Genomic DNA, 26,014 nt, shown 5'->3' with positions numbered 1-26,014 from the left:
TTTGTTAAGAGGATCTTTTAAAAGAAAAGTAACAGAGCTTGCAAAAGCAAGAAGCGGGAAGCCACAGAATTGAGAAGCCATCAGCCCTTAGTCTTTTGACAAACTTTAAAGTCGGTACAGCTCTAAAAGGGTAAGTTTATACTGTTCTGACATGACAAGGTAATGCTACCGCACAATTTGGGAACTAATTACTGTACTTAATTGTCAAAGTTAGAAATAAAAGTATCTCCTTAATGAGTCAGGTAAATAATAAAAAATGTACAATGCTAGTTATGAAAATGCCACATATAGAGAAAAACATTTGTGAAAAAGACTTGATTTTGAAATAACTTACAGTGCATCTCCCACAAATAAATAGCGCAAACAGCTGTTGGAGAAACCCCTTGGCTGTTGTGCAGAGTTTGAGGCAAAAGGGCTTTGCAAAAGCTTCAGAGCATTTATACAACATTTCAGATTGAAAAATGCTCTGGAATCCACATGATTAGTCTTTTAGCCACTGCTGGAGAAGATCCCAATTTCCCCATATCAAAGATAGACCTCTGAAGTCCTAAATGGCCTAGGACTGTAGCTTAAGAACTGCTTCACCCAACATGAAACTGTCTATACAGCAGAGTTGCCAGCTGAGAACAATTCCAGGCTCTGATATTTCAGGTGAAACACAGAGTCATATGTAATGGTTTTATTCTGAAATCTGGAGAAGCGCGATATGAATGTATCACATGGGGGTTGACCCTGGTGATGTTATTAAGCAAGATACATTAAGCCTGAACTACATTCGACAAAACATGGCAATTAATTTTTTTAAAAACCCACCAAGCCTTAAAAAATGACTAAATATTAGCAGTGTGTGGGAGCACAAAAAAGGAACAACCCCTCTGGAACGAAAATTAGCTCGTCCACAGTTTAATCTTTTTTATCAATCACCCAGCATACAAAAAGTAAACCCTCATTTAATCCAGGAGGTCATCGCTCTTCCTTATTTGGAAGTGGGAAGCCTCCTTAAAATGCCTTTGAGAGTGCATGGTTCCTCCTCCTCGGCTCTTGGAGCTGCTGTGGTGCCACCTTGGGTCGTTGCTTCCTGCTGCTGTCTCCATCTCTCATGCAAGGAAGGTGCCTCTAGCCTCCCTCCTCTTCCTCCTTTACGCCTCTTACTCTAGAGTAAGCCAGGCAATAGCAGCAGCAACGACCCAAGGTGGCAGCTCCACTGGTTAGTTTGTTGCAATGATTTGTCTGATTTGATGTAGGTGGGAGAAGAATATTTATTTTATACTACAGCCTGTAGTTTGTAGTATATGCATAAGTAACTAAAACATTATAGTTTTAAAGAGGCTCTAAGTCCATAGTTAATTCAATCCTTCTTAAATGTGTATTTTCAAGGTTTGGAAATACCTGCATTTTGATAGTTACGCACAGAACATCTTCCAAAAAAACAACAACACAAGAATTAATAAACAGTCTGACCTTATTTGTCTCCAACTAAGAATTCTTCATCCTCTTGTGTCTGAATTAGCTTTCCATTCCATTGCTTCTGAGCAATCAGCTGTTCAGTCTACAGGAAATCAACTCTTTTTAAAAAGCTGTCCTGGGACCCAGCAAGTATTTACTCTGTTACTACAGCTTGCTTCCACTTTAAATGTCATGCTTCCATCCTATGGAATCCTGGGATTTGTAGTCTGGTGAAGTACTTAGGTTTATCTGGTATGAAGATCTCTATTACAAGACTTTTAATATTTGATATTAATATTTTCATCTTCAGGTTGCAGAATCCAAGACAACTGACATGCTGTTAGAAATTGATGTCAAAAACATCTGAAGGACCAAAAGGTGAGAAACACTTCTCTAATACACTTCCCTAGCAGATGTTTTTATGTGCATATGGGTTCAGCTAATGGTCTCCAAATCCCTGATATTTCCACACTTCTAATGCTAAGCAAGCAAGACTATGATATATCCCATGGATGGGTGAAGATGAAGGCACAAGGAATATAAAACATGAACTTGCACAGCAGGAGGTTGAACAAGATGGTCCATGTGGTCTCTTCCAATTCTATTGTTCTAACACCAATCCAAGCATTAAAATGTGTACCTAAAATGCATACATGTGATCCAATGTACATAGGAGGGAAATCTTTAAACAAGGGATGGACAGAGACAGGCCCAATTAATAGAGAAGATTTCAACCAGATCCTCAAATATACATCCAAGTGTCCATGTGGGCCAAGAAGATGTATGGAGACATGGAGTTATTTTTATTTTTTTAATTAAGAGCATACACCACAATATAAACAGCAAATTGTATACAATATAGCATTTCAATCTGAACACTGACACTATATTCAAGGATTTAAATCCAGCTGCTGCTTACAACTAGAATATATTCATTAATCAGATGGATTTACACAACTTTCAACAAGTGATTCAATAGATCTTTAGTTGGGATCAGCAACTACATTTATGACAGTCTCATTAAAACCTACTACTACTTATGCTACACAAAGAAGCATAATGATCTTAACAAAGATGGTAGAAATTCAGTAAAATTAAATAAAGCTCTTGAAATAGTTCTCAGGAAATCTGTTTACTATTAAGAAGTCAATATGCTACACACACGTGTGTGTCTGTTTATATAAAATAAGAAAGACTACAATCTTGCCCGCAAAGGGAAGGAGTTTTGTGCTAGATTTTTTTTAAAGTTAGGACGAAGAAGTGCAACTTAATTGCTAGCCATTAGCATGGGAGTCAACATAAAAGCTTTTATACAAAAGTGTGCATATTGCTGGAAAATGTAAGCAATGGCAAAGAATAAGGAAAGTGCTAAGGCTGTTAGAAAAAGGAAAACAAGATTAAACTAATAGCAAGAGAGGGGGGGGAGAGAAAACACCCAACTTTACATGAAAAACCAACAAAGCATTCAGGAACTCCTTAGTAAAGACAGTTAAAAGCATCTTTCCCCCCTTAAGCAAGATGTAGAAAAATATTTTTGTTCATATAACCTCTTACTGATACTGAATATTGTACAAAGATGCATACAACAGTGACTTTCACTTTCAATTAGCAAAGCACACACTCTTACTAAGTTACACATACCTCTTGTACTGAACGGGCTGCTGGCTTGTCTTGGTGATTGGCCAATATTAAAAATGGCAAAGTGCATAACTGTGGATGCTGAAGAGCAGAGTGCAGTTCGTTTCTAGCAATTTCTAAATCATCTTCTGAAGAGGCACTGTCTAATACAAAGATGACACCTTGAGACCCTTGGTAGTAACGGCTCCAGTACTTCCTGATATTGTCAGCCCCTTTAAGGATAATCAAACAACAACACATCAAGCAGCAATTTTAAAGAGATTTTAATACACATAAAACAACAAGGGAGTTCTATGGTCTATCCCCACATTTGAAAATATTATTAAATATCACTTTAAAATCTCATCATTCTCATATTTTAATTTATCATACTAGCAATGAAGTGTTTCAACTTGTTGAGATATGTATTTTGGCCTGCTGTAAATGCAAACAACCATGTAAAAACTTTACACAGAAAAATCCTGAACTTTAAAGAATTTCCTAAGTCCAGGACTGTTCTTGTCAGGGTTTTCTTCACTTTAAAATAATTGTGGGTTTTTTGTAGCAATTTTTTCCAGTATTTTTGAGTATTCTTTTCATCCCTAGCATAATTATATAATAAGAGCAGTCTAGAAACACTTTGGGGTTCCTTGTTCCCAGACTCTAAACCCATCACATTTTAATATTCTTATTACATTTCAGAGATTGCCACTGATGCAACACAAGGATTTTTCCCAAATCACATCTCCCCTTTCCTACATCTCCTCAAGAGACCAACTGCGATCACAATGTATTTTCCCCAAACAATAACCTTTAATTCACGCTTAGCTAATCATGTATCATCATGCATCCATCTTTCCAGCTTACTGAAGCAGATCTCTCTCTCCAACCCAAGACATCTTGTGCTGAAAGAAACCATGAAACTCTCCATGCAAGTCGCAAGATATAAGGGAACATACGTGATTTTGATACCTAAGGTTAATATGGTGCAGTGCTGTGGATTTTGGGTTATGACTGTTGAGAGAGCAGGATTCAAATCTGCACTTGGCCGTTGTAACCCACTGGGTGGTATTGGGCAAGTCACACTCTCTGTCTCAAAGAAAGCCATGGCAAATCCCCTCTGATCAAATCTTGCCAAGAAAACTCTATGATAAATTTTCCTTATGGTCACCATAAGTCAGAAACAAAGGCATGTAGCAACAATGGTGCCTTCTCTTGACCTATACAACACCATGATGACAAATTAAACAATAATTTGATATTCTTTCAAATCATGCTAGATTTAAAAGATGATTAAATGCACACCCCTTACGGCAACTTGTAGTCCTTTGGTACTTGTAATGGCTTCGATAACGCATCCTTCAAGACTACATTATTTGGTGATGTCAAATATGAGAGGTTCTCTGGATAGCAGAATGGTTGCTACTATTCATTCTCTGAGGCTCTTTTGCTTCATCCAGTGAACAACAACAATCTCTCCAGTAACTTCTCTGCCAGCATTAAGGTGTTTTGTTCCTCAATGTTTTAACAGCACTGCTGCAGATACAGCTCCAGAAGAAGATGTAGCTTGATCTGTGCAATCAGTATATCAATAAGTGACTGGGGATGTACACTGCAAGTACAGATGTAGTAAATCTTCACACATGTCACATCCCTTGGTACCTATGGACAGTTGGCTAGGTATGTTTATTGTCAGCTGCATGAAAGTCATCTCAAAGTTTCAAATAAGAAAAATGTAGTCTATTCCCTGGATTCAGAAAGTTGTTTTTATATCACACCTGCCTAGAGTCCCCTGCTAGAACCCACCAGCCATACCAGCTGGGAGCATCTGGATGCCTTAGACCCAAAGAGTAACTTTTGTTTTGATTACTTATGAGTAATGGTATGTTAACTTCTCCTCTGATCATATCCCCAAACCCTCACTGGTGTAATATATATTTTTGAAATGAAAATTTATTTGGCCACACCTATCCATCCGTATTGAGCTGTCACTAGCTGGAAATCTTGAAGGCTTGGAAACCAATGGTAACCATCAATCTATAGTTTGGCATTATTTTTAAAATTAGATTTTAATATCTTATTAATGGAAGCATTAACTACTCAAACCTAGACCTAGATAGTTTCACCAACATCCCTGCACAGAAGGAATGACAGGCTTTCTTCCAAATGAGATGGGAGTGTAGACAGGCTAAATTTGAACTAAGAAAATAAAGCAAATATCCATGGGTTTTATGGTTTCATCTCCTACCCAAACCAACATCTGCATGTGGCTTTAACCAGATCATTCTGAGGTATTCTAGGTTTTAATTTGATTGCAGATCTCATACTTGCATGTATTACCCATACTTTAGCAACTTTTACACTTTAGGGATTTGACTCCTATTGCTTCATTTACATTTGGCCCTCTCCAAAAATCATCTTTCAGTTTACTTTTTCTCATTTTTATTTATTTACTAATTTACTCAATTACTTTATTTCTACCCCACCATTCTCCCCATGGGGACTCAAGGCAGCTCACAATTATTCTAATCTATCTTTTTCTTTCTCACCCCAATCTCTTTTGCACCTTATCTTTCTTTCTTTTTGTTTTGTTTCTACTTTTAGTTGTAACTCTTCAAGAAGGGTTATACTTGGCTTATATGTAGCATTTAACAGTTGCAGATGCTTGGTAACTGTTAACACATAAATATTATTATCATAGAGAGACAAAAGAAACTGAGAGCTACCAATCAGATATGCAGTTGATTAATAGTGTTATACCTCCAAGCTCTTTTACATTCAAGATGGCATTCTGGAATGGCACTGCTTTTATGCTAAAACCTGAAAATAGAAATAAATAAATAGTAAGTAATTCATATTCAGTGAAGTGATTATTCAAGGTAAAATATTTGCTAAATAGTAGTACTACTCTCTTGTTTGACCCTTAAAATATTTGGGCAAGGTTTCAAAAGTTATCACTAATTATTTCCTAATCCTAGGCTCTTCTTTTTTTCCCATTCCTTTGAGATCCATTTTGCTGCCAAAAATATTTAGGATTGTTTAAAACCATCAATCCTTTCTTTTAAAAGTTATATAAAATAAAGCAATGTAAATTTATATTAAAATATGTCTAGTTTCAATAAAAGCGGGGGCATTTAAGTATTATTTTAGAGAAGGAACATATAAGACATATTTATTTGGACTGGCATCTTTGTCCAGACCACAGTTACATCAGCAGCAGATTTTTTTAAAAGAAAGAGAACACTTCTCTATTGTCATTCAGTTGATTTCCAATTTATCTCTTTGCAGTCTCATACTTCATTGTCCAATAATTCATTCTCTGTTTGATGGGAAATTATACAAAAGGATATCTTAATGGAAAATTCAGAATCTCCTAAATTCATGAATGATTTATAATTAAAAAACTGGAGGCACATAAGCTACCTAGCTATCTACCTAAGAAAAGAGGAAGAAGAAAAAATATATTACTTCCAACTATCTATTCTGTAGATATATTTCAACTTTTGCACTCCTACTTTGCTATTTTATACATTACATTTTATCTATACATTTAACTAATACGACTTAACAAAACAAGTATCAAATCACAATCATTTTTCCCATCTTTCAACAATATGGTGAATTTTTCCTTAATTAAAATAAGCAGCTTGTCCCCTTCTGCTAAATCGCTTAGTTTTAATAACAAGTTTTCTTTAGTAATAGGGCACTTTCATTTCTGAGCATATAATAGTCTTGCAGCTGTTGTCATATACTGACGTTTTCTTCCACGGCTCCTTTCTATTTGTTCATCCATCAGTCCCAAAAGAAAAAGTTCAGGTTTTAACTTGATATTGATCTTTACATTTTTGGCATCAAACTATGTATTTCAACCCAATATTTTTAGCATTTTCACAAGTCCACCACATATGACAGAGACTCTTCTTGCTTATTACGTTTCCAAAATATTTTATTCCTCTCTATATCTTAGATTCTCCAGTATCATGTACTAATGGTACATAATTTTATAAAAATTCTCTTTAAGATCATATCATAGGGTAAATTTCAAATCTTTTGACACATCCTTTCCCACTAGCTTCATTTGTATATTACGCCCAAAATTTCTAGCCTATTTTATCATGCAATCCTTTACTTTTCCATCTTCCATCTCAAAAAACGTTTATACATTTTACCCATTATCTGTTCTTCATTGGTACATAATTGGACTTCAAATTCAACTGGGTTCAAAACCAGAGGGCTTTTTGTTCTTGTTTAAATCTTTCAAACAATATGAAAATTATTGCAATTCATAACCTTCCCTCGTATTATATTCTCCTTGGCAATACAACTTATTTAGGCTTTAAAAAAAAAAGACATCTTTTTAAAAGAGCTACTGATAAGGGGCCATACTTTACAATACCACCCCATCCATCTCCTCCTCACCCATAGAGATAAATTATTGCCCAATTGTTCTATGTGTTAAAAGTTTTATATCCCTCTTTCTCATTTACATATCTTATATTCAACTTTAGTTCTCTCTATTAATGAAACATGTATCTTCTTGTCTAAGGAGCATTCACTCCATTTATGTTTCAGAAAAAAGATATTTGAAATTCATGACTGGCCAATTAATCAGATGAATCTCCATCAGCAGCACTCGAAGTCAAAAAATCATCTTCACAGCCCAATAAATTGTTGCTGTTATTTTCCCACAAAATCCCTTTTTTTGTCACCAAGTCCACTCAGATCCACTTTGGCCTTTAGAAATAAAACTCAGTTCTTCCAAGTTTTCCCAATTAAATGGGATCATATTCTGTTTGGTTTTTTTTTTTGGCAAAAAAAAGGCATAGTCTTTTCCCTTGCATAATCCTGAGATATTTCTAGAGAATTTAATTTCTTGTCTGTCTGAGAATAAGACAATTGCATTTATTGACACATTTCTTTATTTATTGATCTCAAAATGTATTTCCCCTGTTCCTTTCTTCAAAAAATCTGCCAAGGTTTTAATAGACTTCATTCTTATATATTCTTATACATTCTTGAGGGTCCTTCAGAATTGATCTGAATCTTTAGAAAATGTTTCTCCCTCATCTCAAATAAGTTCATTTTTTTTCTTTCTTTGTATCCACTGCTTTAGCCTTAAATTCCAACATCTCCTGTTTCTCATTTGTCATTTTTACTTGTGTTAATTGTCCAATTGGTCCCGCCACACTTTTCTTGCTTCTCAAATGGTTTCATCATGCTTCAATTCGTCCTTTGAATAATTTCTCCTGAGATTGCCTTTTCAGCTGGCATGTCCGTACTTCAAGTGGCTGCTTCTGGAGAATCCAGTTTTCCCCTTCCTCTTGACTTTTTCATCTCTTCATCCTCCTCTCATCTGTTCAATTTCTTTTGCCTCTTTCCGTTCTCTATTCCTGGTTTCCCTTTTAACGTCCCCAGACTCTGCACCTTTTAATAATTTTAACAACCGCTTCCAGTAAAATGTGAATTACAAGATTGATTACAGTGCTTCTATAGCCAAATCTTACAAATCATTACTAAAATATTCCTTCATATGCAGGTATTTATTTTTCTTCCTAATTGTTTATATTCCCAAAATTTGTGTACATTTTAGACCTTATACTAAGATACTGAATCATCTATTGGACTTTAATACATCTGACATGAATTATCAATTGTGGTTTTTTTGTTTTTGGACACTGCTTAATCATGTCTTTTACACAGGTAAGATGGGACATCTACCTAGGTATTCAATTTTCCATACCAAACAAGTTTTGCTTATGTAGATAAGCATGTAGCATGTACATTATTGAATCAAAATCCTAAGCATTTGTACCAGATTACATTGTGTATGTTCACTGAAACTCTTTGGGAAGAAAGCCCAAGGATTCTTTCTTTCCTTTGGCTCATTGTGAAATGCAGCCTCTAGCCTCTAAGAGGATGTATACAGCTTTCAATTATAAGTATTCTTAAAGCCTATCACCACAATGAAATAGAAGCAAAATCCTCCTGTTTTTTCTCATTCATCCAAAAGATCATTTTAACATGAAATCTTTCAAATTAGATAAAGTACTGAAGCTTTACTTGGGAGTTCCAAACACTGTCGCTCTTTTTTTGGTGTGGTTGGGGGAACTGAGTGTATCTGTGATTTTGAACAGTGACACAGAGGTGAACCCATTTGAGACTGCAGTGAATTCAAGTCATCACCATAAAATTTGTTATAACTTGAAGAGACATTTTATGATTTTATGAAACTACAATAAGTCTATTTTTTTCTCTCCTCACAGCTATTAGAACAGACTATACTAAAGCTGAAGAACATGGTTGTGGAGCTAGGCACCCTCCAAACACATTCCAGACTCTAGTTTACAAGAAAAAAAACCAAATAAAATGCAGAGATCTGAAAAATATTCGGATATTAAGTCTACTTTGACACTGAGCACTAGTCCAGTTTTAAGTTTCCTTCAGAAATAAAGGCCAGGTAGGTTAGTAGAAAGATGAAATAAGAATAATGGGCAGCAGATTTCTTGGAGCAATTATTAAAGCCACATTCTTAAACGTTAAGGTTTATGAAACAATATACCTAAAATCAACTGTCTGTATTTTATCACTTCAGTTTAATATCCGATTTATTATTTCTTAATTAGCAAATAAGCTGGATTACATCTGAAATTTAATCATGATTTAAAACTATGCTTCTATTTGGGTTCAAAGAAACCACTTAGTTTTGTCAGGATTTTGAATGATAGCACTAGTTTAGGACATTATATTAAACATTTGGTTACCTGTTGTTGACACTATATTCTCTCTGTTTTCACTGCAGAGTTGTGATAGTAAACTAGTCTTGCCAGAGCCAGTGAGACCTATGCAAACCAAGTCATACTCTGGCCGTGGCGGCGGAGGTCCTTTGCAGCAAAGTGCTCGAAAACACTGTTGGGGAAGGTAAAAAGAGAGGTTCAGATACAAGCAGAATTTTGGCACATGGCTTTAAGAGATTATTACATTGAACTGAGGCACGTCGTGTTCTGTAGTACTATGATACTGAAAGAGCTATTCAGCTAGGCAAGTCCTGCCTTCAAAATATTCTTTCAGTACAATGCTCAGATTACTAGCAGAAATTTTTCATCATACACTTAACTAAGGCTACATTTTCAAAAGTATGTTACCTCCTCAAGGAATTTTGCTTGTGACTGTGTCGAATGCTTCATTGAATAGGTTATATGTTTAACACTGTAATTAATTGCACACTTTAGCAAACAGATTATTTTAAATAGGTTGTAAGAATTTGTGAGGGGGAGGATATCTGTTTCTGCCACATTCAGTAAAACCGGATGACTTCAGGATTAGGACAAACGCATAATATGATTATCTGTTGGCTGGTCTGTAGTCTGCCTGATGCTTTGTCAGAAGTAAGACAATAGTGAAATACTGCCTTGAATATAAGAATGAAACTGAGGGGGGTCATAAGTAGCCAATAACAAAATGTTATTTTGGGCATCCAGGATGACAACTTCTATGCCATTCTGTTTTGAAAACTAACATTTTAACTAACTAGTTAATTAGCATCACTTCAAAGACTTGAATGACTTCCAATACCCATATTAGTGTGAAGAAATCAATCTTCCAGTTACTTAAACTCAGTATTAACAAATTAATTTTCCACCAAATATTCCAGCTCTGCTTTGGAGACTAAAAACTTTTCAATATCACACAGGTAGCAATTTATGGCAGATTCTTTATTATTATTATGTGCTTCAACATGTTTCAGATGTACGGTGACCCTAAGGGTTTTCTGATTCTGAAAGTGTGGAACTCACTCAGTCTACATCACTTAATGAATTACAAGGAATACATCAATTTTGTAATCCCACATAAAGTAGACTGACTGAAGCAGCAGAACCTATATAAGTGCTGACTAAATTCTCCTCTAGATAGGATTAGCCACTGAATTTGGTCCTATGAATATGCAGTATGTTGGCAAGTCAATGAGAGAAACACATCATACTGCTTCTGAGTATATTTTTCTATGGGTGGGCCTTATAATAGGATCCAGTTGTCTATTTTCCCATTTTAACATGTCTACTTCAAGTTTTATGTGAAAATCAACAAACTGCATATTCTTAATTTGACGGAACTCATAACCAAGATGCTGAATGCACAAATGTGCATTTCCTCATTACTAGATCACAGGCTACACAGAGTATGAAAGCTTTCTATAAATCAGAATGGAGAGAGGGACTATATGATCTTCTTGATATTACTGAAGTGTAACTTGCAGCATTCTTCAGTATTGGCTATGATGGGTGTTCCAGTTCAATGACATATGGAGAGCTGCACAATTTCTACTCTAGCTGTAAAGATGGAATTTTCAATCAATATGTGGTATTGCACTAAAACTAAATAAAATAGTCATAATACTAAATTGTAAAACACCTTTGATTACTCTATTGTCCAAAATTAATGTACGCCTCCCATGATCTCAAAAGTTATGGAGCTGTTTTATGAAATAAAAGAAGTTCCATATGGTACTTTTGTACCTGCAGATATATTGGCCCTGTTTTATATTTGGAGTGGGGATGCTGGACACAAGGATGCTGGGTATTTGTTGGACATTACACCTAAAATTTTCACGTTTCCTTTGTTGGTAGCACGAATATAACTAGCTTGCCAACAGAAATGTATGGGACGTGTATGGGAAGATGCTACTCCCCCACATAAAAAAATGTGTGGGAAGAGGCATAATTTTAAAAAAGCTTATTGTAATATAAAGCTGAATAGCACCAACTCTTTAGTTGTAAATATTATCTCTTTGCAATCTCCACTCAGTTTATTTGCCATAGGAGACCTAATACCTTCCTATGGGAAATACTAGATTGGCTTCAAATACAATGCAAATTTTAAAAGATTTCAAAAGGCAATTAAATCCTTAACACATCATGGGCCAAAGGTGGTAAAGAATACTTTAGAAACCTGCTGCTGTGCTTTATGGTGCTTTAGAGAACAGATTTCAAGCATTAAATATGCATACTTGTATAAAGGTCGAACCTTCCTTTTTAACAGACCTGCACCTGTGTTTATTTAGCGCAATATTTCTTAGGTTAATCGCTACAGTCGATTTGTTATTGTAGTTAGCCCCAGACAGTAAATAGAGCTATGGGACAATAAACTGCATTTTTTGAAATGCCTCAACTTGTCACCTAAATTTACTAAACAGAACATGGCCCTGCTGTTATAGTAGGCTCTAAGTAATGCTTTAAACACACAGCACAGCATAAAAGCAGTACCATAATAGAGGGCATCTCGCTAAAAATGGAGAGCCTGGAATTTTGTTGGCCTACAATTTCCAGTGACTCTGCTGAGTAGGCTTGCTTAATGTACTTTCCAAGAAATAAATTTCGAAATTTCAGGCCAATCCCTAATATTACGCATTGTAATCATTTACCGTATATACTCATGTTTACGTCAATCTCATGTATAAGTCTAGGCCAGGTTGTTCATTTTCTGGGCTGTATGGCCATGTTCCAAGAATTGTAGAGTTGGAAGAGACCTCGCGGGCCATCCAGTCCAACCCCCTGCAAGGAAATCTCATTCAAATCACCCCCGACAGATGGCCATCCAACCCCTGCTTAAAAGCTTCCAAAGAAGGAGCCTCCACCACAGTCCGGGGTAGAGAGTTCCACTGCCGAACAGCTTTCACAGTCAGGAAGTTCTTCCTGATGTTCAGGTGGAATCTCCTTTCCTGTAGTTTGAAGCCATTGTTCCGCATCCTAGTCTGCAGAGCAGCAGCAAACAAGCTTGCTCCCTCCTCCCTATGACTTCCCTTCACATATTTGTACATGGCTATCATGTCTCCTCTCAGCCTTCTCTTCTGCAGGCTAAACATACCCAGTTCTTTAAGCTGCTCCTCATATGTTCTCCAGACCCTTGATCATTTTAGTCACCCTCCTCTGGATGCTTTCGAGTTTGTCAACATCTCCCTTCAACTGCAGTGCCCAGAATGGGAGACAGTATTCCAGGTGTGGTCTGACAAAGGCAGAATAGAGGGGTAGCATGACTTCCCTGGATCTAGACGCTAGACCCCCTATTTATGCAAGCCAAAATCCCACTGGCCTTTTTCGCCACCACATTCCAGAAGCATTCTCTCCTGACGTTTCGCCCACATCTATGGCAGGCATCCTCAGAGGTTGTGAGGTATATTGGAAAACTAAGCAAGGGAGATTTATATATCTGTGGAAGATCCAGGGTGGAAGAAAGAACTCTTCTCTGTTGGAGGCCAGTGTGAATGTTGTAATTAATCAGCTTGATTAACATTAATGGCCTTGCAAGCTTCATTCCTACCTGGGGTAATCCTTTGTTCTGAGGTGTTAACTGCCCCTGATTGATTCATGTCTGTAATTCCTCTGTTTTCAGAGTGTTGTTCTTTATTTACTATTCTGATTTTAGAGTTTTTTAAATACTGGTATCTAGATTTTGTTCATTTTCATGGTTTCCTCCTTTCTGTTGAAATTGTCCACATTTCAATGGCTTCTCTGTGTAGTCTGACATGATAGTTGTTGTCTGACATGAGCCTCTGTATACCTCCCCTGAGGCACTTGTTAGAACAAGGGGTCAGGGTATAGAGGTTCAGACCCATCAGGCATTTGGGAAGAGGCCCCGCCCCTCCTCTAACCCCACCCCTTGTCTGCTGGCAGGCGCCACAGGACAGGGATAGAAGCTCAGCCCTGCCTCAGAGCAAGTAACTCCGCCCATCCCAGTCCTAGCTGCCCATTTGTGGCCCCGCACACCTTCCCCTCCCGCTCCCAGCCCTGCATCTTGGACTAGGGGAGAGGCTCAGCCCCGCCCTCTTGAGCAGGAGCCACACACCCCCTTTCCAGAGGGTGCTGAGTAATATTTTTTCTGGAAAGGGGGCGGTAGGCCAAATAAGTTTGGGAACCACTGATTTACCATATTTATACCCCACCCTTCTCACCCTGAAAGAGACTCAGAGCAGCTTTACAGAACAGATATATGGCAAATATTCAATGCCAATTATACAATTAACAAGGGCAGACAACACAGAAGAGGTAAAGGCAGTTTCCCCCCATCTTATTTCCAGCATCTTTGGAGGCTGTGCTTGACTCCGGGCACAGGGGGTGGGGGGGGAGTGAAAGTCTTCCATGTTGAGGACTTTCCTCCCGATCAATGCCCTTAAAGGCGCCTTTTTACCTTCCCGCTAAAAGTGGTACTCTTTTTATGTATTGAGCTATAGGGAGAATACCATGCAGGGCTGCAGCCAGGGGGGTTAAGGGTTCAATCCCCCCTTGAAATGTATCAAGTTAAAAAAAACCTGGTTTACTCATGAATTGGTTAACCAGTTAATATTTTGAACCCTTAACACACACACACACCGGTTAAGGCCCTGATACCACGCCTCTATTAAAGCAGCTCCACTGACTTCCTACAAGTTTCTGAGCCCAATTTAAAGTGCAAGTTATCAGCTATAAGGTCCTATATGTTTTGGGTCCAACCTATCTTCAAGACCACAGCTCTTTCTATGGACTGGTATGGGCTTTGAGATCTATCGAGGAGGCCATTCTCTCGGTCCCACCACCATCTCAAGTACAGTTGGTGGGGATGAGAGAGAGGGCCTTCATGATGGTGGCCCCTCTGGCTCTGAAATGCCCTCCCTAGAGAGATTAGGTTAGCCCCCACTCTCCATACCTTTTGATTTAGCCTAAAAACATGCATTTTAAATGGGCCTTTGACTTGAAGTAGACTGAAATGGGTGCACATGAAGATTTGACTATTCACTTTGGCACTTTAGTTTGTTCATTGATGGCAGCCAGTTATATCCGCAGGTACTTCTGCGTTTTATAAAATGTAACCATTTTTACTGGGAAGCTATGTGTGTTTTGTTGTGGGTGTTGCAATAATTTATGTTGTTATTGTTTTTATGCTTATGTATTGTATATTTTATATGCAGCACTTTGGACATTTGCAAAACTATCTTTGACTCTTCCTTGCCTAAGAAAATCTTACAAAATCCATGGGGTTGTCATAAGAAAACGTATGACCTGAAGGCATGTGCACACACACACACAAAGCATATAACAGTCCAAAAGGCAGTGAACATTACGGAGAAAGCGTTCTAATGCGTTGCTCTCAAATGGAGCAGCTATCAAAGCTATCTTTGATGCAAAATTAAATCAAGTTACAGTACATTATCTTCATCAAAATAGCACACTAAATAAAATCCACAGTGATTCACGACATAAGTCCAACAGTGATGGAAAACGGTTTTTCACATTTTGCTGAATTTTCTTCCTGTTCTCTCCACAGGCACCCAGAGAATGGTTTATCATTAGGTGGCGGTTTTACTGTAGCAAAATATTTGAATCTGTTTGGGTCACTTTGGGATTCATTTTGGTATGACATGGATTAATAAAGAATATGAAAGACAAGATAAGTCGAAGAGGGCAAATGTAGATATATAACCACAGCACGCTGACTGAAGTGTATATTTGCTGTAAGGTTACAGCAGATGCATATCACCATGACTTCATTTTATTGAATTCTAGGATTTGTATCTTGGATAGTTACTCAGAATTCTTGGCTGATGAGATCTTGTCCATCCCCACCCAACTGCTGTACTACAGTAGCATAGATAAACTCTGAAAAGCCTACCGATGGTCTACCTTTTCAATTTTTTTATTCTGTTTTTCTGAAAATCCCCTCCATTGCTTCCAGGATCACCTTATTTAGGGCTTCACCTCACCATGCAAGCCAATTATGCAGAAGGGAATTTAGAATTTCAGATTGGGAAGAGACTAAGTAGGAGACTAGATCTGAATCTGGCCCATCTACTTCATTCATCAACACAATGCTACTCAAAATGAGGGGCTCGTAAATCTATAGACAGCTGCTGGTCTATGGGAAGATTCTGGGAAATGAAATGAATAAATAATAAGGTACAAAGATGGTACCAGTTCCTGGCACACAAAAAAATCCTGGGCTGCCATATCAGATGGCTTCAGAGGCATGATTTAAAAGACTGCAGCAAAACCGAAAGATTGGAACTATTATACTCAGAACATGGTGCAGTCTATTTCCATTTCATTTCTGTTTTTAAAAAATCAGAATGTGTTCACTGACTTATTAATTTAAGAGTATTAAGGATGTTGACAATGCATCCTGGGAAAGTTGTGGATATCCAAAGTTTAAAGCAGCACATGCAAACACCCAAATGCTCTAAAACACAGAATATGCCCACTATTCATAAGCATTGAGGTGTTTTCTTTCTTCGTCTACTTACTTTGTTTATGGAACTTTTAATGAAATGTCAAGTGAAGATAGAAGAAAACAGGACTATCAGCATTAGTCAGTCAAGAAAAACAGATCACTGACTAGTCTTCGTTTTAAGAAAAAACAAGTCACTGGTGGGAAGAAAAAACTCACAAGAATCCAATGAGGATTACAAATATGGAGAATCTGAGGATACAGCATCTCTTGTCATTTCCTGTTAGGATGAAAGATGGGCGCAGATTATTCAACAATAGCCTAGAGCACAAAGCTGTGCTAAAAGCCATCCTTTTACAGATCTTCGACTAAGCTAGAAAAGCTTCTTGAATGTGATTCATGAATTAAGTATGCTACAAGCTTAGCTAACTGAGCTCTATTTTGTTAGCACCGGAGATGTATTGATAAATATTGTACAACCATCAACTGTAACCAACTAGACAAGCGTTAATTGAAAACTCACAGGACCATAGAAATTAAGCTAAAAACAACACCACTTGTGATGCAATCCTATACATGTCCACTCAGAATTGAATTCAGAGGAACTTAAATTCCCAGGTACACGGACACAGGGTGTAAACCTTAAAGAGTGACTACAGTATATATTAAAATATGATGTGTGCTTTTTTATGCCTCTGCTACCCCAGCTTCTGTTTGAAAAGACTGTTTATATTACCCCAGCAACATAGGCATGCTACTTTACCCAAGCAATAGTTCATTGTGGATGGCCAAAGCTGGGGCCAAGCAGTAAATTCATACTCAAGCATTCAGACTTCCAAAAAAGAGAAGCATTCTTACAAAAAATTAACATGTGGGCCAGGAATGTGTAATGTATGAAATTATATGACTCGATTCCCTTTTATCAGTATCATCTCAAACAACAGTCCTATCCCTGAAGCATCCAGTATAAAGCAAAGTGTAGGTACTGGCAAAAGTAAGAACAGGCTTCTTTATATCATAATTTTTTTCTCTTTATTTTATGAAACTACAACCAGAAAGGATAATATCAGGGGAAGAAGAAGTTATTGGAGAGGGGAAATGAAGAGATTTGGAAAGGGCTAAAATCTTCCTTCATGTTATCTTTCCTTCCAATATTTTGAGAAGATCAGTTTTCTCAACATGTCCCCCAACCTTCCCCAACTTTTCAAATACAGTAGGTCTCATTCATTCAAGAATGTAACTTCTTAACATGTTCAGACTTGTTCTGGGGTTTTCTGCAATGTGTGACTCTCCAGATGTTACTGGACTGCAATCCCATAATCCTCAACCAGACTGGGGGTGGATGTAGAAGACATAATACTTGGAAAAGCTACCTACTCACTTAAAATTGTATTGGGAAGGAAGATGATGGGCAGGAGAAGGTTGACTTCATTGCTCAGATGGAATGTAATACACACATTCAGAATTCAATAGTACTGCATCAGTTGTCCAGTAACCCAATACTGTGACCCACCTCAAGCCATGAGGGGAAGTGGGTAAGAAATAAAATTATTATTATTATTATTATTATTATTATTATTATTATTATTATTATTATTATCCTCACACCACAGAATTTACTTTTAGGCAGATGTGTGCTGTACCAGCTCTCGGAACTTTGGGTATTTTTCTTATACAGTATCTATAAAGCATGAGGTTTTCAGACAAAAGAACCTGAACATACATATTTTTTAAATTTATATACTGTAATTTTATACTGTATTTAATCGTTTTTAACTGATTTTATGTATTGTTGATTGATTTTGTATAGGCACCTAATTGTGCCAGTGTTGTAAGCCGCCCTGAGTCCCTTCGGGTGAGAAGAACAGGATATAAATATTGGAAATAAATAAATAAATAAAATCTATCAGTAGAACTAAAAAAACCATGCCATGGTTATGGTGAGGCGGGTGCCCTGGAAATGGGGTGCAAAGAGTAAACAAAGGTTGGATTGTCAAGGTAACTGACAATTTGAATGTTTCTGACAATGGTGGGGTGAGAGTTTTTGAGAAAAACTCAGTAGGTGCTAAATGTGTAGCTCCCCTTCTTTCTCCCATGCCCATTTACTATGTATATGCAAATACAGTATTCCACCCTACCCCACCCTATTCTAAACCTGAAAAATTTCAGACAAGAGAGACTCAACCAGCAATGTGCTGTATTGTACACATTTGTTGCATACATACATACACACACACACACACACACACACACACACACACACACATATATATATATATATATCTTTTAAATACATTCACAGGCCTGCAAAATTAAGAGTGATAAAACTATGTGTGTGTGTGTGTGTGTGTGTGTTGCTTTGATAGCAATTTAGCATTCTGAATCCCAGATTTGCTCATCACATGCATTTTTTCACAACTTGCTTTGATGTTTCTATGTTGTAAATGGTAATTGAATGAAATTAGTACTGAAATCAGTAATGATATTTATAAAAGAACTGTGTTATAGTATGACACTGTTATTGTGTTTTGCAATTTTATAACCACAAAATACATTAAAATCAACTACAGCAGACAAAAAAGTGTTTTCATCTCAGGCCCATAATGTAGCTTTCATATGCTTTAGTGGCATGGACTTTATCTGTGATTGTTTTAATTTTGATTAAACCTGCCAACAAGTTTTAAAACATTTTCACAACTACTACCCATGGCAGTATATATTGCTAATATAGTCTGGATAAAAGTGAGCCAGATGACATTGTCATGTGTCCCTAAAGCACTTCTCTCTTTGAGGAGACCCCAGTTTTCCGCTCTATTACAACTGCTATCCACTTCAGTGACTAAGCCCTTTCTTCTGCTTTGGTCTTTATAAAAACACACAATATTTTTACAGTCTTGAACCTAGGGGTTTTTTTATATTTGCTTATTCATGTTAAGATTACTATTGTATGTTGACTGCAGAAAAACAACAATTTGCCAAAGGCATGGGCTTTAGAAAACAGATCACGGTGCCCTCTGCAATAGAGCAAGTGCTCCAAGACGTCTAGGACAAGCAAATGAAAGGAACAGGACATTGGCGTTTTCTAAAGGGTACTGTTCTTTCAGTTGTTATCTAAAGCCAGACAAATAGTGCATCGTATGTGGCTACAGAAGACTAGACATCTTGTTCAAGGTTGAACTATAAAAGCACAAAGAAACAGATGCACAAAGTTTACTCCACTCTTTCTTTTTTTCACATGTTTCTTCAGATTAATTTTATTGGATCAGTGGGTTCTAAGACGCCAAAGAGTTATGAAGCAATGCCAAATTAAATGATACGCAGTTATAGCCACTGTACTGTTTAACCTTAAACATTAATACTTAAGAGAATGGAGAACACATATTTTGGGGAAAAATAACCACCACTAAATCAGAATGTCAAAAAAGTTACTTGAATTAAGAATTCTCTACATAATAACTCACCTGGAGAGGGAAAGGGTTAATTCTGTTCTTAATTCCTTGTGGCATATGATGTAGATCTGTCTGCAGTGTTTGATTTTTTTTTCTTTCAAAAAATCTTTGATATTTGTAGACATACACGTATCTTTATGCTGTAATGTAACTACATACTCTTAACTTCAACTAAAAAGCAAAAAGAGAAAAATTCCCCATCCCTTGCTCAATGGTTGAACAATTTAACAACTTTAGCTATGCACAAATGTATATTTCAGAGACATCAATTCTAAGCCAAAAAAAAAAGTTGGACATATGGTGAGCTTATATTAGTGTATATGCCTCGTCTAGATGCATATCTTACATGTTTCAAGATTCACACGTTCTTTCCAGCTTTGTTCTTGTCTCTGCATTTATATTTTACACATACATTAAAATTGCTATCAAAAATTCTTATTCACCTTGATACTTCCATACATGCAAAGACACAATAAAAATAACACCAAACAAATAAAAATGCATGAAAATTCCTGTTAATGCATTCACTCTCACAAATAAAAAACCCACAGAAATACAGCAATGCCATTTCTTGATAAACAGATGTGTATCAACAGATGTGCTGCAATGTTTGTAAGTTACCTCAAGTAACCCCTGAGCACATGGTCCAAAATTGAACACGATAAAAGCAGAAAAACTGAGGAAGCTGTTCAGAGGGAATTATTGGCAGAAGGGCACAAACTGATTAAAATAATAATAATAATAATAATAATAATAATAATAATAATAATAATAATTTATTGTAATATTAAGGATAATAGTAAAAATAGTAAGACTACCCTCAGTCCAAATCATAAGAATTTATTTATGTTTGAAATGAAGTGGTACCGTAGATGCAGCAACTGACAAATTAAGGAAGCACAGGTCTCACAGAGTCAATTGGATAAAATAAATCAATAGGACAAAATATATTTTTCTGTGTGTATACTCCAAACTAGTCCTAGAGTTTACGGATGTTTATTATGTAACTCAATGTAGAGTTAATCTCTATTGCAGTCTTAATTGCTTTAATTCTACCATTTTCAACAATGGTGAAAGTGCAACGGTAATGACATTCTATTAACTATATTTTGCTAATGATAATTTCTATTTTCTGTCTCTGCAAACCATTTTTTATCTTTTGATGTGATTAAGACATGGCACATTCTGTTTTCCTGACTCAAATCCACTATTTCAAGACTTAAAAATCCATCCCTAACATGTAAACAAGTAAAAGCATTACAAGACACTGCTTATACTCACTTAAAAACAGAACAGATGTATACAACAATCAAATATGGTAGATGAACAGAGATTTCTAAACTTGATAAGAAAATGATTCAGAGAGAAATAGCCCAATAATTATTTTCTATCTTCTGTCATAGTTCTCAAACCAGAAGACTGGCAGCTAAAAGCTATTACAGTGTTCCCTCACTTATCGCTGGGATTAGGTTCCAGGACCACTCGCAATAAGTGAAAATCCGCGAAGTAGGGACACTATATACTATATACTAAAATAATTTATACATTATTTTAGTAGTTATACACTATTTTAAGTCTTTATCAACCAATTGTGTGTTGATAAATCGCCTCCTCCTCCCGTTGCCGCTTGGGCTCCTTTTCTCTCCCTTTGGCTTCTCCTTCCTCCCTTCCCTAGGCTGTAAATTGTAACTTTTTATGATTTATAATAGTCTTTTAGAGTTTATTGAAAAACCGCAAAACAGCGAATCCGCGAAAAGTGAACCGCGAAGTAGTGAGGGAACACTGTATAAAGACAAGTTAGGTAAACCATACTGTTAGTTTGGCACAAACCAAGGGGTTTTGGGGCATGATTTAGAAAGGATGGTAAGATGTTCCTTTATTCACACCAACTGCTTATGACCTCAACACAAAATATAAACAACTTTTGCGCATAAACAATCAGAATATGTTTTCTGTAAACTAGAAATGGATTTCTTGTATCCTTCAGCACTGTACATAAACCCCTCACAAGTTCGTTCATTCTCGCTCTCTCTCTCTGTGTGTGTGTGTGAGTATAATTCAAGAATACCAAGATAAATCGAGAAGAAAAATAGCCAAAACTCCTGTTCTATAAACCTCAACATAACATTTTACACAGTGTTCCAATGTGTAGGATTAATAGTTGTTTCCAGAATTCCAGAAGAGTTTGTATGAGAGGAAGAACACTGGTAGATTTAATTTCACTTTTAACACTTTAATCTCACTCTAGTGTGAGAAACAGAATATCTGTTTTGTGAATAAAGGGCAGCTAGTGATCCAACCCATTAAAGCAATTCAACTCACAAATCAAAAGCACTGTTCTTCTCTTGGAACCAGACTTCCCAAACACTTCTTCTTACTGCAATCTACCTTCTATCTTGTCTGCCAAACTGTTCTTCTGAGTTATTCAGTCTTCCATAATGCCATGAGATCAAGCACTAGGAACTGAAGAAAGGGAGACTCCACATACACTGGAAGGCCCTTTGTTATTGTATACTTTCCAGTCATTTTCAATTCACTGTGACCCTAAATCAACCTAATTTGAGGGTCTGACCCAGACACTTAAGTCCTCTGGCAGGCAGTTATTCCAACCAGTCAGAATCCAACTGGCTGCCATCATCCAGAGGACCTTTTCATCACTCGTGCAAAGACTGTGGAATAACCTGTCAGAAGACCTCGGAAAGCTAAATGAACTGTCGGAATTTAAGATGCAACTGAAGATTTATATATTTTACAGGCCTATCCAGTCAATTGTTAACTTGTGAATGTTATCCTGCATTTTATCGGTAATTTTACTATGCATTTTACCTGTGTAAATTTGTTATATGTATCTTAACAGTGTTCTGTTTTATCGTGATCATAAAAGACTGAACATAATCTTTACAAAAGGATAGCCAGTTAGATCCACTCGTAAACTGTCATATGTTCTGCATCTTTCCAATATGTTTTTGTTCTTTCATTATATAAAGTTTGCCCCTTTTTAATTATTGTATATATTTCGGATTCCTTTATGTTCAACTAAGGGGACTCAGAAATAGCACTGAATGTGAGTCAACAAGACTTAATTGTCAGAACATGCTTCTGCCAAGTTTTGAAGATCCTCTGATACACTCTTATATACCCATGAAACATAAATGAGTTCATACGCATACCCAGAAAGTACATATGGCAACAAATTCATATACCTGGGAACATTTCACAAAATAAACATCCAAAATACAAATAAACAAGACTATAAAAGGTCAGCACTTCTCACCAACAAAAACATACAAAATCTGAGATACATTATTTTAGAACAGTGCTTCTCAGGTTGATGTGAGACACCCCCACTTGCCCAAATGTTCTTGGAATTTGTACCACTGGTCATTGGGTACAACTTTTTGTACCCATTGGCTACAACAGTTTATTTCTTGGAAACACTCCAGCAAGAGTATTTAATGGCATACTGCTTCTTGATACAGTGATTCCATGAGTCAGTGCACTGCTGACCGACCCATTCTCAATCTGCTAAACCCAAGGCAAGAAGGTAGAAAATCATGTGACAGCCTTTCAGCAAAAGATGGCTGGCCGTTTTTCGGGATCACATTACTTATCATGACAAGAAGTTGAACTGCCAACTCTGTGACTGTAGGTTCATGGCTTTATTGAGCTGCTATTTGGCCCTGTAGTCATCTGTAATCCCAATTAAGTGAAAGGAAAATATTTATCCCCTGCTCTTTTAGGTACCTGTCATAGTTTTATGACATGTTTTCTAAGAAATATGATAATAACTATATACATTACATACAGTGCAGAAGGACCACAGATTTCAATAGCGGTACTATGATAGAGGTTGAATTTTCTCTTTCTGAAATGTTTGGTACTAGAAGTGTTTTGGAGTTTGGATTTCAGATTTTGGAATACCTGTATTTGCATGCATGTACAAAATGGGATGTCTTGGGGATGGGCCTCGGGTCTAAACATCTATGTTTCATATAAACAGCCTGAAGGTATTTTATGCAATACTTTTAATAACTTTGTGCATGAATCAAAGTTTACGTACATTAAACCATCAGAAAGCAAAGATGTCACTATTTCTCCTACCTACGTGGACAATTTCAGATTTTGGAATATTTGGGATTTCCCATTTCCAGATAAGGAATGCTCAACTTTTATTAACATTTTTGGTTTAAGTCCTTTCCTAATAATCTTGACATTTAGCATTTAGGCAAGTTAGCATTTAGGCAGCAATGGAGAGCCTGACTATATATTTGGCTTTGACACCTTATTTCCCTAGGAAACCTTTTTGTTGACATTCCAATGATTCTATGAAGGGGAAAAAGGTGTGCTCTTTTCAAGAGCTAATATATAGCCAAATGTTAAGTATTTACCCCATGGATGCTTTGTGCTGTTTCCACACACAGAGTTAACACATGACTGCCACATAGAAACATCAAGTATCCACGTCTGTCTGCACATACTGGGAATTTTTCTTCCTCTTTTTCCATGCTTACTAATGAGCACAGAAGTAACATGGAGTAATACATTGCTGAACCAACAGTCCCCCCCCCCCCAAAAAAAGGCAAAACATCAAAAAAAAAGGTGCATGGGAAAGGTGAAACACTATTGTAAGGAAAAAAACTTATTTTAAATTGTTCTTTACAAGAGAAAAGATTTCATAAACTGAGTATCATTCATCTGTTTACCAGTAACAGAAAAATATTTGTCTTTAAAATACCCACACTACATGGGAGAATAGGGAACACACCTCTAACTAATTTCCTTTTGGTTAATTTCATATTTATGGACATCAAGTACAAAAATATATCCTTTTGTTTCAGATAAGCGACACAAACATTGCCAATGTACACATCAGGGATTGGAGAATCATGAAATATGCTTCAAAATGGTGATTTCCATAAATATTTACAAATGAGATAGAGAAATGTATATTGTCTACTCTTAAATATCTGCATTTCTAATTGTTTTTCCAAACAACAAAACACCCATCTCTTTCTTTTGGTTTCCATCAAATGTCCCCTCCCCAACCAAACGTCTTCCCTCCTCCCATTTATCTTTTGCTTTGGTCAACAGCTAATGCTTCTTGCCTTGCATAGTAGCTGTGACCCCTCTATTTGAGGTGGTATGATCAAAGCCACTTGGACCAGACTTGGAAAAACATTTCCACTGAGAATGGACATAGTGCCTGTCAAAAGGTTATTCCCACTGTGTACAGGGAGCAGCTCATGTTACTCCAGTGTAACATGAAAGTTCAAACTCTAGCCATAGTAATCCACATACATGTTTTTCTTTCTAAAAGCACCATATGGGGTTCACTGGCAAGAAGAATACATATCCGACATCATCTGAAAGGGAGGAATAAAAGCTTCCTCAGTCAATCCAGCTGCAAGCCACTTATATTTTTAATCATTTCTTAAACTCAGCCATCTATTTGAAAATTGTTTCTATTGAATCTGCATTTGGGAAGGCAGTGGGGGCTTTGTAAATAAATTAGTCTCCCTATATATGGCAGAAAACAAAATAACTTGGCTGGCGTAAATCTTAATGTCAGTGACAGGAAAGCTTTGGTGAACCATTACCATAAATCTGACAAACGCTAATTTGATGGGTGGCTGTATCTGTCTGCTACAAAGCCAGTCTAGACAGTCTATTGAGAAATCCTAAAACACAACTGTTTGTTCCCCGTAACACCATCTGGATATGGCAATAAGAGCCGACCCAGTGCCATTCACACATGGATCAAAGCGCATACTAATGCCATCATGAAGTCATACACATAAAAAATTCAATCTGAGAACTCTAGGCAATTTTGCTAAGTCTTCAGCAGAGAAGCCTCAGACTTCGCTCAACTCAAGCTAAGTGCATGAAGGGGCGAGGGGGGTAGGGGGGTGGGAAGACGAAGAAGTAGGGGAAAAGAGAGAAAAGCGAATATTAATGAGCTTGGCCTTCCAGAGGAATGTTAGGCCACCCATTGTACTGGAAAAGGCTCATGTCACACTTCAGTCATGGCACTCATGAGGGTGCCGCCTTTACAAAACTGATCTGAGGCCATGCGTAATTACCTGTTTCAAACAGAGGGCCCAGACAGAGCAGAAGGGCCTCCTAGGTGTAACCTTTTTCTGCACTAATTTTTTAAAATGCTCAGGATCACAACAAAATTCTACTTTCCCTTTAAAAGTACTGTATGTGTAGCATTTGCTCAAAACATCATGAGTCACAATACTCAATGACTTTAAGTACTGCAGATGGAAAGAGCAAGTCTGGGGTTTCCTTTCCATCCCCTCTTCCCAAAA

At 36.9% G+C, this 26,014-nt stretch overlaps 1 protein-coding gene across 6 annotated transcripts in view; it reads right to left on the bottom strand.

Annotated features, from left to right (window-relative positions):
* Window positions 1–26,014, bottom strand: part of arl15 (ADP ribosylation factor like GTPase 15) — a 260,537-nt gene that overhangs the window by 112,595 nt on the left and 121,928 nt on the right. For 5 of the 6 annotated variants that reach the window (XM_062972409.1, XM_062972410.1, XM_062972413.1 and 2 more), the window contains 3 exons: window positions 9,825–9,969; window positions 5,824–5,883; window positions 3,088–3,296 (listed from right to left, as the gene is read on the bottom strand). In XM_062972409.1, the coding sequence (XP_062828479.1) occupies window positions 3,088–3,296; window positions 5,824–5,883; window positions 9,825–9,969 (414 nt within the window). Of the gene's footprint in view, window positions 1–1,461; window positions 1,550–3,087; window positions 3,297–5,823; window positions 5,884–9,824; window positions 9,970–26,014 lie in introns of those variants that run through there. The other variant, XM_062972411.1, reaches the window with a different exon arrangement.

The sequence above is a fragment of the Anolis carolinensis genome, chromosome 2, assembly GCF_035594765.1.
Source record: "Anolis carolinensis isolate JA03-04 chromosome 2, rAnoCar3.1.pri, whole genome shotgun sequence".
Taxonomy (NCBI): domain Eukaryota; kingdom Metazoa; phylum Chordata; class Lepidosauria; order Squamata; family Dactyloidae; genus Anolis; species Anolis carolinensis.
The sequence above is the reverse complement of the archived record's forward strand: the minus strand, read 5'-3'. Positions and strand labels throughout refer to the sequence as shown.